This window comes from Cydia splendana, chromosome Z (genome assembly GCF_910591565.1).
Source record: "Cydia splendana chromosome Z, ilCydSple1.2, whole genome shotgun sequence".
In the NCBI taxonomy this organism is placed as follows: domain Eukaryota; kingdom Metazoa; phylum Arthropoda; class Insecta; order Lepidoptera; family Tortricidae; genus Cydia; species Cydia splendana.
Window position 1 is genome coordinate 8,377,647 of NC_085987.1, and position 19,651 is coordinate 8,397,297.

The 19,651-nt window shown below is 38.5% G+C and overlaps 1 protein-coding gene across 1 annotated transcript; it reads left to right on the top strand.

Moving 5' to 3' along the window:
* The first annotated feature begins 8,528 nt into the window (after window positions 1-8,528).
* On the top strand, window positions 8,529-9,575 carry LOC134805192 (uncharacterized). The gene has a single exon (XM_063778502.1). The coding sequence runs from the start codon at window positions 8,652-8,654 to the stop codon at window positions 9,291-9,293; it is 642 nt and encodes a 213-aa protein (XP_063634572.1). The 5' UTR covers window positions 8,529-8,651; the 3' UTR covers window positions 9,294-9,575.
* Window positions 9,576-19,651: the final 10,076 nt, after the last annotated feature.

Sequence of the window (19,651 nt, forward strand, 5' to 3'; positions counted from 1 at the left end):
TCTGAACTCCTGGAATACACTTATCGTTGTTATTTGATCTCGCGATGAGCCGCGCCACAAAAACAATAGCAACATCCTTTATACTTAGAAATAAACGACATCGCGGTAAGTAGGTACCTGGGGCGAAGCTATGACCATAGATAGGGACTGTTTAAAATAAACTATTATAAATATACTCTTTACCGCAGGTTTACCTGTTGAATATTAGGGGTTATTATTAACCGTCAGTAATGGTTTTACACTGTTAATATTACACGTCCAAGGGCGTGTTGTTAAATTACAATGTTAAGTAGTTGGATAAGTATCAGCGCCGTTTTAATAATCGGTTCGGTAAGTATGGGTAGGTACTTGATTGATATATTATTATACAACTCGCTAATGTTTAATAAAACTCGATGCCTTTGTTCGTTAGCCATTGTGCAATAGGCATGGGCCCTAAGAGATTTACCTACTATGCCCAAACTGGTCTTCATTCCATTAAGGTGAGGCTCGAACGCACGTGTGCTCGCTCGACGCTAGCCTCCATTTGCTCTCAGGATTTTCCGCACAAAAGACTTTATACTGTAGTTGTTTTGCCTAGGAATCATTTTCGTCCGCTCTTGAGTCAGCATAAGTCGTTATTGGTATTCAATCTAGTAAAACTGAAGTTTATAGCTCTACGAACTCCGCTTTGCATACCCGCACTTATTTCATGGGTAGTAAGGTTCATAGCTCGTTTGATCGCTGGTTGTTAGAATGTTTTATTTTCGTTGGCGTCTCATTGGTATGGCGAACAGGCTGCGGCGTCGATGTGTCTGTGGGTTTGATTACTTTGATTAGCTCATTTGAGTGTTATGGTACCAATGCGTTTGCAGCCGCCGTTAGTTTGACACATCTGTTGTATTCACTTATAAAAAGTATTCACCATATAAATTTCGTAATATAATTCTGCTAAAGTCGTACAAACGAAAGTAGGTACTGTGTACCTATGGGTGGTATTGCACCTATCCAATTTTTTTGTCCAATGTGTATTGCGTCTCACATTTTGCTTTAATGATAGACTGAGACGCACTAACATTGGACAAAGAAATTGGACAGGTGTAATACCACCCTATGTTAGGATGTTGATTAATATTTGAAAAGGCTACTTCATGAAGACGGCCGAACGATTTTTGATAAAATTGGCAAACATCTTTTGCTAAGGTCCAGCCAGTTAGTTGCACCCTCCATAATTAGCAGACTGATCAATGACACTCAGCAGTGAACTTTGAATCTCCTCAAACCTACAGTTAACTATTATTAAAATTAAGTATACCTACACTAAATAAACTAAAACGAATAAAATAAAAAATAAATAAAACTTACCCACCTATCTTAGGTCCCCCAGATCTGTCCCCTGCGGAAGGGCGGCTATGGCTACTTTCCCACGCTGAATAGCAATGCCTATTCTTTGGCCTTTAGGAATGAGCCAGCCCTAGAGTCACCCGTAGTTTCAAACAGCCTTATTCTTACAGTAAATCAACCGACAAGAATTTATTACTTTCTGATATTGAAAACGACGGTATTTACTCGGTAACGGCCGTTTATGTTAGGGTGTCCCTTATTTTACGATTTTCAGAAATAAATAACGCATACCCCCTAAATCAGTTTCTTTTATCCCAAAACACTCTGTAAAAAAAATTCAGGTCATTCCTGTAACTGTAACCCGTGCCGACTTTCATGTATGAAAATGACAATTTAGTATTCTTTTTATTTATTTTTTCATATCGATTTTGTATAATATTGCCATATTTATAAACTTTATTTAACAAAAAAATCTCGATGCGAACACAAAACCAATGAAAAAAATTATCAAATTAGTGTCTGGTCAAAATTCGCCATAGTAATTTGTATGGGAATATCAGTTGTAAGTCGGCACGGGTTCTAGTTACTGGAATATCATGAAAAAAAAAATTCAGGGCGTTTTGGAGTAGTATCGTTATATTTAGGGGGTATGTGTTGTTAATTTTAAAAATTGCATAATAAGGGATATCCTAGTTTATTGTAGCTACATAATAGTAATTGAACTTATGACGGAAATAATTCCTAGGAAAAATTATCTGCATGCAATGCATATGTTTGTACAGAAATATTCTTTCCTTGTTTTTTCCTTACTTAGATAAAAAATCACTAAGTAATGTTTAATGAATGTTAATACAAATGTAGCTTAATTTTATATGGGAATATTATACTACCTATTACAATTACTAAATCCAAATACCTATATTATGAAATACAAATTGTACTGAATAAAAATAGGTAATGTTTTTTTTGTCGGGTATTAGGAATATAATATAACAGATGTAGAACCGTCAAATGGGATAACTGGGGACAGATGGGGTAACTATAGACAACGTTTTCTGAGTACTTACGTAGGTATATTCTAATCTAGTTAGTTGAAAAATTGTCCCTTAGACTGGTAAATCATGATTTAAAGATTGCAAAAAGTACACTCCTGTCAACCACGTTCGAAACATAATTAGGGAATATTTTTCGTTTGTCTAAGGAAAGTTATGGAAATAAACTCGATGGGATTTACATTATGCATGTACACTTAATATTAATATACGCCGTGCAAGTTTCTTTTTTAGAAATGCTTTACTGACGATTAAAGTGACGGTAGCTTGACCACGTGAACTAAATACACCTGGTGATAGGTATGTACTTACTTATAATTGACGACCGGTCTGGCCTAGTGGGTAGTGACCCTGCCTTTAAAGCCGATGGTCCCGTGTTCGAATCCTGGTAAGAGCATTTATTTGTATGATGATACAGATATTTGTTCCTGAGTCATGGTTGTTTTCTATGTATTTAAGTATTTATATATTATATATATCGTTGTCTGAGTACCCACAACACAAGCTTTCTTGAGCTTACCGTGGGGCTTAGTAAATTTGCGTAAAAATGTCCTATAATATTTATTTATTTATTTATAATTAGAGATGGGTAACTACCCGGGTAAATACCCGAGAGCGGGTATTTACCCGGTAAATACCCGATATTTACCTACCCGCGGGTAAATACGCGGGTATTTTCGTTTTTCTTCTAAATTTGATGTGTTTAATGGTATGTGAGTATAAATAAGATTAATTTAAGTATTTTTTTACAATGTTACATAAAATGTATGTTCAAACTAATTACGAAAAGGTTGCTATGAGGTGAAGTTCGATTTTAACATATCAGTCCAATTATGAAAATCGTGTAAAATCATTCCCTGGCTTCCGGAAATGTTTTAAAATGCTTTTAATATACATTAGAAAAATGAAAATAAAGAATACTTATGAATGATAATAAAAAAAAATTGTGCAGTATCCCAACTTGTGAAGCTTATAAGTCAAACACAGTTAGTTTTAGGACAAAAATGTATATAACCTTTTTTGTAGAAAATTATGTCTACTTTAGTTTGTACATACAACACTTTTCGATATTAATGACAGATTCCAAGAAATATGAAAAAGTTCACTTTTTCCCCCCTCCCCCCAACCACACCCCCCGCCGACCGAAGTTGGAATGTGTATTATCAACTTATAAGTACGATAATTTACTCAAGCCTAATAAAAATACTCTTATGACGGCCTTTTTTAATATTTATTAAAATTGTACTAAAAATTCCTTAGTTACAACTGCAACTGCAACTAAACCATTTCATTTTAAATGACACACAATAATTACAGCCATTAACTCGGTTTATATCTCCACTTTAACACAAATCGACATGTGCAACAAGAAATGAATCTACCCGTCCATTTGGGTAGATACGGGTAAATACCGGGTAGATGGGTATTTACCGGGTATTTACCTGGGTGGGTAAATTGGGTAAATACCCGCGACCCATCTCTATTTATAATTATGGCTCTACAAATAAGATCGTGTCAGATATTTTTGCGACCTTCGAACAGTTGATACTATTGCTTGCTTATGTATGTAGAAAATGAGTTTGCACGTGTAAGGAGGTGGATTTTGTATAGTATCTATCTACCTACATTCTGCGAACACGTCCGCCTCTGCTGTTCGAGTACTAGCTTAATTATTCGAGGTACTCGGACTTGTGCAAAAACGAGCGTGGTCGGCGGAATATTACTCCACTGTACCCCGGCCAACGCCATGATGTCATGGTGGATTAAATTACCGAGCACATGACCTTGTCAGCGGGCATAACATCGTGATCGCTCGCCTGACTCTCGCAGTTACTTACACATGCTGCCGCTCTCAAACATGACCAGAGATCCGACGAAACGATACAATAAATCAAGTGAGCACTGGATGTGATTTCATGTACCTACTTAAAAAACCTATGCGCTTTAGAATAGATATATATTATCTATAGTACAGTCAAGTGTAAAAATATGGGTGCACAAATCATCTCAAAAATATGTCCCGTAGCTCTTATGTCAGCGAATTAAGAACTATGGGACATATTTTTGAGTAAGTTGTCTACACCCATATTTTTACACTTGACTGTACTAGGCTAGTACCATCTAATCTATAGCTAGCTACCTTGACTTGATCCAAACGAAGCCAATGAAGGGAAATACGAAAAAAGAAAACAACCCACCTATTAAGGGGCCCACTGATTAACAGTCCGCCGGACGGTATCGGCCTGTCAGAACAAAATTTTGACAGTTCCGAACAACTGACAGGCCGATACCGTCCGGCGGACTGTTAATCAGTGGGCCCCTTTATACATATAACTTACTAAATGTGTTTTCCGTAATTCCTAGGTATTTAGGTAAGCTCTAAGCGTCACATTATCTTACGTATCATTCTTCCGAATTTGGAATAGTCCAAAGCAAGCAGCACGCAAAGCACGCCAAATTGTCATATGGCAAACAACAAGTTAAAGGAAAAAATCTAATTATTGATAGATTCACGAGTAAGGAATAGGTACAGACTACCGTAGCGATCGGCGACAAGTCTTGGATTTCGAGTTTGGCGGCACTATACATACATATAATACGATAAAATTCCCCGTTTATGAGCATAAACTCCTTTGTCATTCTGGTTAACACTTTCGGTGCCGGGCGTCCCGTTTCCAGTACAAAACGAACACACATACGTATTCTTGGCAGTGAATGTGTAATAAGTAGTAACTTTATTGCGCGTATAAGCTACCAGGTGTAAGAGATGACGCAGTTAATTTGAAATTATCTTGTGCTATACCATTCCTCTGAAGCTCGTGGCGTCTACATAAATAATATACCTACATAAGACAAAAGTATTATGTTCAAGTGCTAAATAGTACCTACGTCTAGAAATACAATCGCTGGTTGGGGATAGGTACTTTAGTACGGAAACTATTAGGCCTAATAGTTACTTTTATTTTCTTCTATTCTTATGAGAATGATTCGATTCTTTTCTCATTTATTGCAATCGACAATTTTTCTCTTATTATGAGCCTACCTACCTACATGCACACTAGAGATTTTTTTAATAATGCCGGCAATGAATCGACTTTTTGCAAGGGTATCAGTCAGTAGGTACTTTAGGTTTATGGGTGCTTAAAAAGTTTTCTTAGTACTTATACTACACTCGGTAAGTACTTGCTGAATCAGTTGACAAGTTGTTTAGCCAGCCGCCTGCGTGGGCCCCAAATCAGCATGGTGTAATTTTAATCAAGTAGGTACTGCGCAGATTGACTGCCCTCAGTGGCTTGGTTGGTTTGACGAGATCAATCTACATACATATATACAGGTCGTTTTTTGAACAACTAGCCATATTTTCGAGGTGATTATATAGCCCATACTGAACAACTTTTTCTTTGGGCCCAACTCTGAAATCACAAAAAAATTTTTGGCCGTTTCATACATTTTGGTCGAGTCGACATTGTCGACGTTTTCTATGGGAAGGCAAAATTTATTTTAGAGATTTCGGGGTTGGTCCCAATAGAAAAAGTTGTTGACCTCGCACAATATGGCTAGTTGTTCAAAAAACGCCCTGTATATACAGGTGAAATTATTTTATGTCTGATTATGCCATCTTATAAAATAATTTCACAAATGAAAGAACAACCCCACATAAAACCAAAAAGAACATATATGGTAGGTAGGTATTCATACCTAGTATTGAAGTTGTGGACTATGTAGTTGCAGTTGCAGTATTGGAAATTGGAGTATATATAATATGCAGTTGGATGGTTTGACGCGCAGTGCAAGTGTTATTTTAAACGTCAAACTTCTATAAAATTATTACGTATAAATAACACCTGCACTGCGTGTCCTATCAAAATCGTTGCAGACTTCTCTTGGTCTAAACTCTATTAACTATGTTATGTGTTAATTTTGTAAAAGAATAAGAATTAGTTTAAGTAGGTATAACCTACTTAAACGTTTCTTTGTAAATACTTGGTCAAGTGGCATTGTCAAATAGGTCCCCTATAACGTGCGTCCATAGTATATATTGCAATTACTAATTAGTATTAGGGTAAAGAAGAAATTGTTATCTTACTGCATTCTTTGCCGATTGATTGATAATAGATATCTTATATTTTGACTAGGTAATAAAAGTTATTCGGACAAAGAACGGTGTCGTTTTTGACCAAGGTAATTAATAGTAAAAATGGTAATTAATATAAGTACTAAATGATCGTCAGCTGCGTTTTATTCGTTTGTCCGTTTTTAAACACCCTATTTACTATCTGTTTTTAAAATGAAGAGGATCAATTGGGTATTGGGTTACAAATCTTATTAGTGAAACTAATGACTTATCAAAACTTATTCACTAGGTCTAGGTTATAGGTATGAAGAAATGTTACCTACCCACATCTAGAAAACGCACGCGTAGGTAAGTTCTTTGCTTCCTTATATGTATGTATATGTTTTTAACTGTTTCGCAACTCCAAATTTTACATTTTTTAAATAATTATTGAGTTATAAAATAATTATTATTTTGAAACCTTTAATTTCAACCTACTTAATTATGGAAAAGCAAATTAAATGCGGAAATTGTTAATATGCGGCTATCACCGAACGACAGTTGTAAAACTTGCAGATAAAAAAGAAATAAAAACAGGTAGTTTTAATTTACAAAACTACCCTAAATCTAATTAGTCAAAATAAGGATGTGTCTACATTTGTGTTTTGCATAAACTGTAAAAATGAGATGTCCATAGAGGTACCTTTGTACCTAATGGGAGTAGAGTACGTAGGTATTAACCTATAATTTAAAAGTTGATCGCTAGGGGAGTGGATCGCTGTTTTCACGGTCGCCGGACGCAAGGCAGCGCGGCAGGCGGCCGTCGTTCGCACCAAAAAAACAACTTTCCTCGAAACGGCGATGGCGCTAAGCCACCGATGCGATTCAAAACGCAATAAGCACTCCCAAGCCGCATATCACTTGAGATCTTCTGGCCATACACAGGTTTGGGCCGAAATAACTTGTTGATGTACGCTGCGGGCTCGGAGGGGATCGTGCGGGTGCAGGGGGGCTAGCGCCGCCGAGCGACGGCCTGTCTACGGCGGCGAGCCGGCGACACCCTGTCTGCCGCGGACGGCGGCGCTGCCGCTCCGTGCGCATTCTTGTCCGCCCGCGCCCCCCACCCTGAGCTCATGAACGCGGCCCGCGCCTCGCTGCTCCGCCCGGCAACGTCGCATGCAAACTTGTTTCGTAAACGGATGTAGCAGCGGCCAGGCAGGGCAAGTGTCTGTCCCGCTCTTTCCGCCGTGGCTTACGGGCTGAACAAGGATAGCAATGGTGGCGCTACGTGCTATCGGCTCCCACTTGCGGCATTTTTTCACGCCGAGAATGAGGCAAGCGAGATTACTGCCTTGGTAAACGTTCACACTGTTCTTTATTTGATTAAAAATGTAAAACTCATGAGTTCATGCAATTTATATTCTAAGAGTCAAAATAAACTTATTATGACAAACAACTGACTAATTATCAGTGTTCTCGCGAGTGTTGATAGGTGTGCGTAAATAGTAATAGACTGAGTAGTTAGTTAATATGACAATTGAAAATCCTAATTAAGCTCGTCAGACGGAGCGATAATATATCGGCAGATACTGACAGGGAGTAGGTATTGCTAAGCGCTAAGCACTACACACGCAACGATACCAAAATATATATCGCTTTCTGTCTAACACCTACATTGTGAGAGAGACGAAATATACTGACCGATACCGGCAGACAAGATATCGGCAGATACCAAAATATATATTTCAGTTTTCGTGTGTGTGCTCTGTTAATTAGTATATACATAAAAGATATCGGCAGATGCCGTATCTGTCGGTATCTGCCGATATATTATCGCTCCGTCCGTAATGGGCTTTAAAATACAAGGGTCTTTCCGTACATGCATGGCATCATACGTAAGTAGGTATTTAACGTATTTTACGTGGTTGATTTACATAATTACGAGTAATTAACATTAAACATTACGAAAACTTACGACATTGTGCCCACTTTTCATATCCGTAGTGAAAAAGGCACCTTACATTATTTCAAGACAATGTACCTAACAAACAAGTGTTTTTTGTGCGTCATTGTGAACTGGCCTTTACGCACACTCGGCTCGCGTCGCGGGCTCACGTCGCCGCGCGGGTCGGCGGTGCGGCGGTGCCGCGGGCAGTGAGCGCCGACATCCGCCGACAGTCAGTCCGGCGCCGACAGCCGCCACGCGCACACGTATCCACATCATGGCCGCCGCCCACGCACACTCGCCCTCCGACCGCCGCCCCGACGGCCGCGCTGGCTCGCGCCGCATTTTCCCACCACAATTTAAACTCCAAGTTCTCGAAGCCTACAGACGTGACGCTCAATGTCGCGGGAACCAGCGCGCGACTGCCAGAAAGTTTGGCATCCATCGCCGTCAGATTCAGAAGTGGCTACAGGCCGAGCCCGCTCTGCGCGCCGCGCTGCTGAGGCGAGCTCCGCAGCCGGCGCCTTCGCCACCGCCATATTCCGCCGGCTCCCCCGAGAGCGCGAGGCTGCCGTCGCCGCCGCCCGCAGTACTTCCCACGCCGCCAGTTCAGGTGCCCACGCCGCTGCCGCTGAGCCCTGAACCGATAGACCTGTCGGTGCGGCGCCCTACCCCGCCGCCCGCACCACAACCTGCGTTCGTGCCCCGCTCGGCGCCGGAGCCCGCGCGCAAGCCGTTCAAGTTGTTCCGGCCGTACCTGGATGAGGAGGATGAGCGGCCGCCGCCGCCGCCGCCGCAGGTGCACGTGTTGCACGCGTTCGTACCCGTGAGCCCAGCGAGCTCGGGCTGCGCGCTGACCGCGTGCGCCGCGCCGCGTTGGTGCACGCCCGTGCCTTCGTTCCCGGCGCCGCTCAGATGAGAGCTTGCAGCCGGGGCCGGGCCCCGTTCCTCCTGTGATCTAGTCGCCGACGCCCGCCTGACGCCTCCCGGGGCGTAGCCCTCCATCATCGTGCCTTAATGTACACACGCCATAGTGCATTATGCCGTCATCTCGAGATGACTGCTTATTTTTGTGTATTGTATAAGAACGTATTTTTATATTGTGGAGTTTATGAAGCGTACATTATTATAAAGATTGATTAGGTATTAATGCAATTATTACTATTATAATGAATGAATAAAGAGAATTGTTTTAATAAAAGGCATTTTGATTAATCCGCGGGCGCGGGCCGCTTGCGCAGGTAGCGCCGGCGCCCCGCGCCTGTTACCTGCCGCCTGTTTAGTCCCCGATTCCCTTGTAATGATAATTCTCGACGCTCCGAAACTACCCCCGACCTAACCGGAGGATATCGAATTGTTCCCTTTCCAGGAATACCCTTTGTCCGCTCATCGAGATGATGAAACTAACAAAACTCTTTTGCCTGTCTGTGCCTACCTATCTAATGTTTAGTTTCCTTATTTAAGTCACTGCGATTTTTGCTTGTAGCAAAGCGATTTTTAATTTAATTATAGGCTTTTTGCGAATACCTACTGTTATGTTTATTGCGGTTAATGAATAAAATGATGTATTCCCATATGTCCCCGCCTCACGAGACCGCCTCCATACATGAGGCGGGGACAATTCGGAATGATTTATAATTTATATGAAGCGCCTATTCCCACTTGTGCCCGGCGGGGACAAATGGGAATTATGAGAACACACCCATATAAATAATCTTTAAAAAAAATACATGGTAATTCATGAAACGTGAGCAGAACTTACCCTGCACACACCGTTATCCTATTTTTTTTACTTTTTCTAGAAGACCATTTTTATTCTCTACAATCATGGTCACTACAACACCTAATAAAATTTATTCTTAAACTTTGATTATGAAGAAAAAAATTTACACAATTGAGTGACATACGATTTTTTTTTAAAGTAACTAAACTCTGATGACGTTCAAATTTGACACTTGGCATTGTCACGGATAAAGCAAAGAGTACCGGCACCGGCAATCGGTAATCGACGGAAGTATTCTAATTGTAGAGTGACCATGCATGTCGTAAATAATTTATTAACTTTATTAACACAACAAAAAAATGGACGTTAATCTCACTAGTACTGTTAAGAAACAGTTGCTTATAATTGCTGGATGCCCAGTGTTGATCCTGCTCGCGTCTCCTGAATCAATCTGTATAAGTCCTGGCCAGAATTTATAAAAGTGAGTTGAGTTCGTGTTGGAATGGTGTGGAATTGATATAGAGTGCGAAGACCTTAACTTAGTTCATAGGTTTTTGTTGCAAATTTTAGCCTATCCAGGCATCTTAACATAAAATATACTAAATATATACGATTTTTTTTACATTGTTAATTAAATATGCTAGTGTCCAGTAGAATTGTCACATGAGACAATGATGTTCTCGCTTGATTATATTGTTTAATTTAAGTAATTTTAGTTTTGGACACTTGGAGACCTTATACATCTCTAAGTATTTATTCATTTATTTGATTTTTATTTTTGATTGTACATACCTATATTTTTAATGTTTCTGACACTTAGAGAGTTTAGAGACCTTTACATCTCTAAGTCAATTTAGGCTAGTAATTATGTAAAGCTATACTGTCTTTTTATGTAACATACGAACACAAAATGCTGTGTCTTACAGCTACATGTTATTACTATTTTAATATTAATATAGGCCGGTAGCTTGAACATGTCATGCTCGCTTAAAAGTCTTTGCTTACGGTGGCGTCGTTGATCGGGTCGCCACTTTCCCGAATGAAGGTTGAGGGAGGCGATGGCTGAGATACGCGTCATACTCGTGAACGGGTGCTTTTTGTGGAGACTGGTCTGTAAGCTAACACGAGCTATTCCCAAGTAACGCGCTTGCAACCCTTCTGGTGTTGCGGGTGTCCATGGGCGGCGGTAATCGCTTACCATCAGGTGATCCGTCTGCTCGTTTGCCTCCTATTTCTTAAAAAAAAACACAAGCAGGATAATAGAGTCAAATTATCATCTTATTCAAATTAAGATTGCATAAATTTTGTGTATAAGCGGTGGAAATTACTAAATTCGGAATAAGAAAATATGTGGGCCTAGTGGGGCCTATATACCAATAAATGCTGAATAAATTTTGCATAGTATCGGTTTTGCATATTAAAGCTGAATAATACTTCTTTCTTACACAGTTAGTCAGACATTATTCAGCTTAAAGCATTTGTGGTTACTAAAAGCTGCATAATAGCAGCATTAGCAGCAATTAGCTGTATATATTTTGTGTCGTGAGATATTAAGCAGACAATATTAAGAAAAATGTGATAGTGGCTACTAAATGCTGAAAAGAAGCGTCGGTGAAGACTTTCAACTGTATAAAAGCGGTTGCAGTTTCTGTTTTAATGCTAGTTTTTGAATAAAGGTGGACGCTATTACTGGAAGCTGTAATGAAATCCACATATTATTTGTTATTCAGTAGCTGCATATATGGGTTAGTTATGGCTTTTATAGACATAACGTCTGAATAATAAATACTAAAACAACACTTATACTTAAGTTATAGCGATTTTAGTACACATATACTATCTTTTCTTGCTAAAAGCTGCAAAATGAACGCAATGAGCAGCGCTATTCAAACTACTGCTTAGTATCAACAAATGCGCGGTGGAGAGGGTTCCGTAGCTTTATAAGTTTATACACGGTCAACAGTGCTACTTGAGCCTGTTTGCTTTGAGCTTGAGCGTGTTTTTATTTTATTTTGAACGCATCTTGCGTATTTATTCTTTAATCCAACCATTATTTAAAAAATCGAGGTTTAGTTTTCTTAACAATTCTCTTCGACTGGTTATTTTACACAAGATGCATTGTCGTTTTAATGACGTAAAACAATTGCTAGCTACCATCGTAAACACTGTTAACTGACCATTTGCATACCTTACTGCAACGAGATAAAGTTTACCAATGGCCATTTAAGGTTGTTGCTAGTTGGCAAACAAGGTGGCAAATGCTAGTTATTGATATTGTTGCATTAAAAACTTGTAGACTGGACTGGGTATGAGAAAAATTAAATAATCACCCCCATTAAAATATAGCGAAATCGATTCTCCACAATCGATCAATCGATTTTGAACAGACTGTTTTTAGGTTTCAAGTGGGTCTACTCATACCCATCCCACAATATACTCGTACTCATACCTAAACAATACTGCCCATACCAAACTATACTTGTACTCATACCCGTGATACCCGCTACTAATATACCCGCACCTTCGCACCTATACCTTATTCATATTCATACCATACTCGTAACCACACCATACTCATACTATACACATCTTCGTACTCACTTCGTACATCTTTGCGTATACCTTTACCTACTACATATTTGTCGGAACTGATAACGGAAAAAATAACTGTGTAGTCTGCCGTGCCCCCAGATTTATCATATAACTTAAATATAATATCGCGTTTATAATATTAGTAGGAAGTAGGATTGAATATTGCCCGTGTTACATACCTATAATGTTTCTCATCAAACTAGTCAGGATCTATGTGGTTTTTACTATTTGTGTACAGGCTTTAAGATTGAGAGAACAATTACTATTATACTGATGTTATTCAAAAGTTGTTGTCCTAAAACCATTATTATCTAACATGTAGCTTAGTAACGCGAATAATGTGAATGCCTATTTAGAAATTTAGCACATAATAGCTGTGGCAGCAGCTTATATTCAGCACAGTCGGACGCCATTACGGTTGCTCATATTCTAACCTCTAAAATTAAATAGGAATTTAAAATGAACTGAAAAACCCATTTATATTCATTTATAAAACTAGTTTTGTCGTAGCATAACTTGTTAAAGTACATTTTCTATCACTAAAACATCTAAACACCGCAAAAAAAATTACAAATTATAAGTGGAGTACTACATTTTCTATATTTACTTTCTAAACAGTGCATTATTTACGCGGCGCTTTAAATTTTTTAATAAAATGTATATATATATTTACAGTAAAGTCGCATGCGCAATGAAATTGATGTTATGTAAACATCAAATAAATATATGGGTAATGTCCTCCTTATTTTGTATTCACTTCAGACACTACACTTTGACACGAGTTCAGAAATTAAAATGGAAGACAAATCATACACAAATAGCTGAATATATTTTCTGTAACAATGCACTTTTGAACCAAAAGCTGCATAACGTGTGACTAACTGAGTCATTCTATACAAAGCTGGATAACTTTGGTTTAAAAGCGGTATAGAAGCTTTTGACAGCCTCTATACAAGTGTTATTCAGCGATTCAATGTGTGGGCACACACTTATACAGCTATTACAATACTGTTATTCAGTAATAAGCGGCGTGGGCTAGCCCACTTTGCGCCCAAACCTTCTGTATAACGTCTGTATAAGCGCTTATACAGACGTTATACAGCTACCTTATTCAGCATACAGTACGGAATGCTCTATTATTCAAACAATATTCAGCTACTTTTGTGTTACTTGGGTTATACTTAGTAACTTTATTTTTATTAATTAATTACAGTGAGACGCCTCATTCTGCTCTCGTATGTTTCTTTTCTCTTAATGAATGTATTAATTATACAGGATATTGACTCTTGGAGACCCTATACTCGTACATATCTAAGGATAATTTGATAAACTATATAATCTTATAGTGCTGACACCTAGAGACTAGAGACATTTACACCTCTAAATATTATAGTTCTTTTTTGTGTTTTGTATCTGTATTTTTTATGTAATTCGACATTAAAAGACCATATACATCTCTTAGTAATTGTAATACGTTAGATTGAATTGTTAGTTGTATTTTATTAAATTGTTGATGTATTGTTATTATTTTTGCTTGTTACATTTACATACAATGTTGACGTGTAAATGTGCCCTTGTGGCCTATTTGCTGAATAAATGTTGATGTTTGAATACTTATCTACTTATGACTTTGTGTGGGCGGCTACACAACAGTCACAACACCCTTAACAAAACAAATCGAAAAAGTACAGCAACAATTCAATAAAAGCGGGTAGATATATTTTAAATCATGCATAACTACCCAAATTATATATGTAGTAGCTTAAATACCTAATTGTTTAGTAGTCAAATATTTAGCATTTATAAAGTTTAAATTTTTTTATAAAGTATATATTTAATTTAATTTTAACGGCCTCCCAGCCTAGTCGGTAGTGACCCTGCCTACGAAGCAGGAAGTCCCGGGTTCGAATCCTGGTAAGGGCATTTTATTTGTGGGTTTATCACAAATATTTGTTCCTGAGTTATGGATGTTTTCTATGTATATAAGTATTACATATACATATGTCGGACCCTGACACCAGAAAGACGTATTGCAGCGTTATAGTTCATTATTTTAGACGCCTGTATAAAATCGATTAGCAATGTTGAGCTACATGTTATTTGGTTGTAACGAAATAAATAAAGTTGTGTAGAGAGTAACTCCGTCTATTGGCGCATTGTTGAAATAAAGTTGCGTAGAGAGTAACGCCATCTATTGGCGTTTTGTTGAACTGAGATGACAGGTAGAAGGCTTTGGAACGTCGAGAGGTTTCTCTCGAGTGAGCGTAGGCACGAGTTGGCATTTTTGTCGGTATGTTGGTAGACTGGTCGAGCAGGTTTGCCAACTTGACTGAGGCGGGAGCAGAGAGGCTCCGCCGCTGGTAGTTCTTCTTGATCGGACCGCGCTAGAGATCGGACGTACTCGTTAGCCAACCTCGTGCCTAACTCGCTACGTTCCTGAAGGCTTATACCTAAAGGATTATTCTGATAGCTTATAAAATCCCGCGTTCTTTAACCATTTAGCTAAGTGTTTTATTTCAAGTGTTATTTTGATTTCTTATGTTTCATTAGAAGCTTACTTTTGTGAAATAAAGAAATGATGTGTTATGTGTTGTTTTAACTTGTTTTGAAAAGATTTGTCCCTCTGAGTTTGTTGCCGGTCCCATATAGGGCTAAATCTTCTCATGTTAGAGGCGTAGGGCTGGAGCCGGCCTAGTTTGACTTGAATAAAGATTCAAACGGTTTCTTTTTACTTTCATATCGCTCCCTTGAGTTAAACATAGCAATTAGTTCTTTTAAACATTTAGTACTGAAGTATAGTAGGCACTAGTATGGTTAACGAGTCCTAATGTTTATTTCATGCACTGGTAGCATGGTAGCATACTGGTTTAGCTGTGAAGTAATACATTATCGTACTACCCCACGCGCCCACCGCTTTTAATACCATCGGTATTCGATATCAGCAAGTGGGATTGTCAAGGTATCATGTATTGCTTACACAGCCACCTGGGAGCGTGGTGTATTTCTGGTGACCTACATTCCATAATCTGGACACGTGGTAATGGTAAGCTCACGTGTCTAACCTTGATTGAAAGGTGAGTGTAATTCATTGTTATTTGGTGAGAATTATTGTGAAAATGTGAATAAAATTGTGATTGAGGCAGTCGAGCATAGCGGTCGTTACGTGACGTCATCTCTGGGATCGTTACGTTTCTTTGTAATTCATTTTTGTAATCCATTTAAATCGAAGCGATCTTGAGTTATTTTGATTTGAAATCCATACTGTTAATTAAAACCGAGTATTAGCTATTACAACGTGATATTATTTCATCGCTTACTTGTGAATTTACCCTCAATAATTGATTTTTCATGAAAATACAATTAATTTTTATAGTCCATTTAAATCTAAGTGATCTTGAATTATTTTGATGTGAAATCCATCTTGTTAATTACAATCAAATATCGGCTATCACGACGTGATATTATTTTATCGCTCACTTGTGAATCTACCCTCAATGATTGATTTTTTATGAAGATACAATTCATTTTTATAATCGATTTAAATCTAAGTGATCTTGAATTATTTTGAAGTGAAATCCATGTTGTTAATTACAACCAAATATCGGCTATCACGACGTGATATTATTTCATCGCTCACTTGTGCTTCTACCCTCAAAAATATTTTTTTTTGAAAATACAATGCACCGTTAGAAATTGATCCTGCTGATTTGCCAATGCATAGAACTATGTTATCTTTATCCTGTAACGTTTAGTAATTAGTAAAATTGCTACAAATTATTGCCCGTAATGCCGTGATAGATCACAAATCGTGCATACTATGAAAGCATGAGCTACGCATATGAAAATTAATGTTACAGTGTGCTGCAACCTGAGCAGGGACAACTTACAGACGCCATCACACCTGTAACACAGAAGCAGCTGTGCAGTATCGTCTGTTCTGGAGATTTGGAAATAAAAGGACAGGTTTCGTTCCAATTGTTTATTAGTGAATTTTATTATGAGTGTAATGGCGAAGCATAACAGTCTAACGTAACTAATTAGCTGTCACTTTTCGTATTGGCCCATTTTACCGTGTTACTTATTTTTGGAACACATGTTTGTTTGTTCATAGAATGAAATAAAACGCACTCATTGAAGTTTAAATTTTATTCTGAGATTTTTGAAGTCCCGTATACATTGGAAACATGTTTTTTTGTCTGCTACATTGCATTTAATAAACCTTTGAGTTTATCCTGCTTACATGATAAACCTGATGCCGTGCTAATGATGATTTCAGTAACAGCCAGCTATGTTAAACTACATCGTGCATCTCGCCATCTGCCGCAGCAACGGCAACTGCAAGGCGGAAAGCATCAGCCTTCGTGCTTGGGTTGGACTTCACCACCACCTTTGACTGGGACGCGTGCATCATGCTTTATTAATCTGGTGAGCAGTTCCCATTTTGTTGGGATTATTTTGAGAGGATTTACTTCTGCATAGAAGTTTTGAGCGAGTTTCTGTTGTTAAAGCTAAAGTAGAAAGCTGAGTTTCTGTTATTAAAGCTAAAGTAGAAAGCTGAGTTTCTGTTGTAAAAGCTAAAGTAGAAAGCTATCTTTAGTGATTTTGATCAGTGATGTTCAGTTTCAGTTGATCAGTTGACGCTGATAGTACCAATGGTTCTGAGTAACATGATTTAAAGAACCGTTTTTATTTTCTTTTTGGAATTCACTCTTAACATTGTTTTGCTTTCGATGGACTGAAAGCTTGTACTTTCGAAGGACTGAAAGTACGCCCGATGGACTGGGCACTACTGTTTTGCTTTCGATGGACTGAAGGCACGCCCGATGGACTGGGCACTAATGTTTTGCTTTAGATGGACTGGGTATTGTTTAGTGACCGCATCAGAAGTGCCAGAGCATGTAAGAGGTGCACGTGGTCTGCTTTTTATGTGCAGAATGCTCTTTGAAAGGAGTAGCACTTACGCGGCTGAGATGGTTACTTCTGACGAGGGTCTGGTATCTGCCGAAGGACTGGCAATGCACCGAAGGACTGGTGTTGTTTTGTTAAAAATGAACTCCCGTTGATGTACTGTGTTCATATGAGTAAAATTGGCATTATTAAGTCAGAGTGCTATTTATTTTAAGATGTCCTACAATGATTATTATCACATTTGACCAAACTATTTTTTTTAATGCCAGATAATTTCCCCGTAAATTGATATTGATGACAATAGTAGTGATACTGTCGAGCAATGAATTAGAGCTGTTGTGATTTGTGTTTTTGATGTTTGAGATTGTTCTGTTTTCACATAAATTTGAGAGTATCCGCCAGATGGAGGCGATGATTATTGGAGTGTATCCGCTAGATAGCGGCGATGATTACTGATTATTTTTATTAAGTCGTTGCTCGATGGACTATTTTTGACTAGAGAATTGAGGATTGTTAAAGTAATTTTGAACAATCATTTTTTCTGGTTGGATTGATAAAACAGTTTGATTTTAATAGTAATTTGAGAGAGACCCAAATTGTGGGTCAGGAATGACCGAGCGATGAGATACTGTGCTGAGTATTTTGTTACAGAATCAAATGCATACACCCACACACGAGGACGTGTGTAGCGCAGGACGGCCGTGTCGGACCCTGACACCAGAAAGACGTATTGCAGCGTTATAGTTCATTATTTTAGACGCCTGTATAAAATCGATTAGCAATGTTGAGCTACATGTTATTTGGTTGTAACGAAATAAATAAAGTTGTGTAGAGAGTAACTCCGTCTATTGGCGCATTGTTGAAATAAAGTTGCGTAGAGAGTAACGCCATCTATTGGCGTTTTGTTGAACTGAGATGACAGGTAGAAGGCTTTGGAACGTCGAGAGGTTTCTCTCGAGTGAGCGTAGGCACGAGTTGGCATTTTTGTCGGTATGTTGGTAGACTGGTCGAGCAGGTTTGCCAACTTGACTGAGGCGGGAGCAGAGAGGCTCCGCCGCTGGTAGTTCTTCTTGATCGGACCGCGCTAGAGATCGGACGTACTCGTTAGCCAACCTCGTGCCTAACTCGCTACGTTCCTGAAGGCTTATACCTAAAGGATTATTCTGATAGCTTATAAAATCCCGCGTTCTTTAACCATTTAGCTAAGTGTTTTATTTCAAGTGTTATTTTGATTTCTTATGTTTCATTAGAAGCTTACTTTTGTGAAATAAAGAAATGATGTGTTATGTGTTGTTTTAACTTGTTTTGAAAAGATTTGTCCCTCTGAGTTTGTTGCCGGTCCCATATAGGGCTAAATCTTCTCATGTTAGAGGCGTAGGGCTGGAGCCGGCCTAGTTTGACTTGAATAAAGATTCAAACGGTTTCTTTTTACTTTCATATCGCTCCCTTGAGTTAAACATAGCAATTAGTTCTTTTAAACATTTAGTACTGAAGTATAGTAGGCACTAGTATGGTTAACGAGTCCTAATGTTTATTTCATGCACTGGTAGCATGGTAGCATACTGGTTTAGCTGTGAAGTAATACATTATCGTACTACCCCACGCGCCCACCGCTTTTAATACCATCGGTATTCGATACATATATACAGGGTGGAAAGGCACGACGATCCTTTCCGGAAATGGGAGATAGTTTAGCCTAAGCTCTATATTTTCTCCATAGAAACTATGTTAATATGGGTAACCGTTTCTAAATTATGACCTTTTAAACATCCACGCAAAAAACTACTTTGTTCTAACCCTAACAGGTGACAGGGTCAATGAACTTACTTGTAAACAATCAGTATTCGACAGGAAATTATGCTAATTTGTTGCCATCTAACCATTTTTAGGTCTGCTTACAGCACGGTAAGAATCATTGCAGGATTTTCGCTTTCTTAGTGGTTCCACTTGTTCAATACTTGAATGAAATAGTTATGTTATTCCTTAATATTAATAATACTAACCACAACATTGTTTACAACGACAGTTCAAATGGTGACATTGACAACCACTCA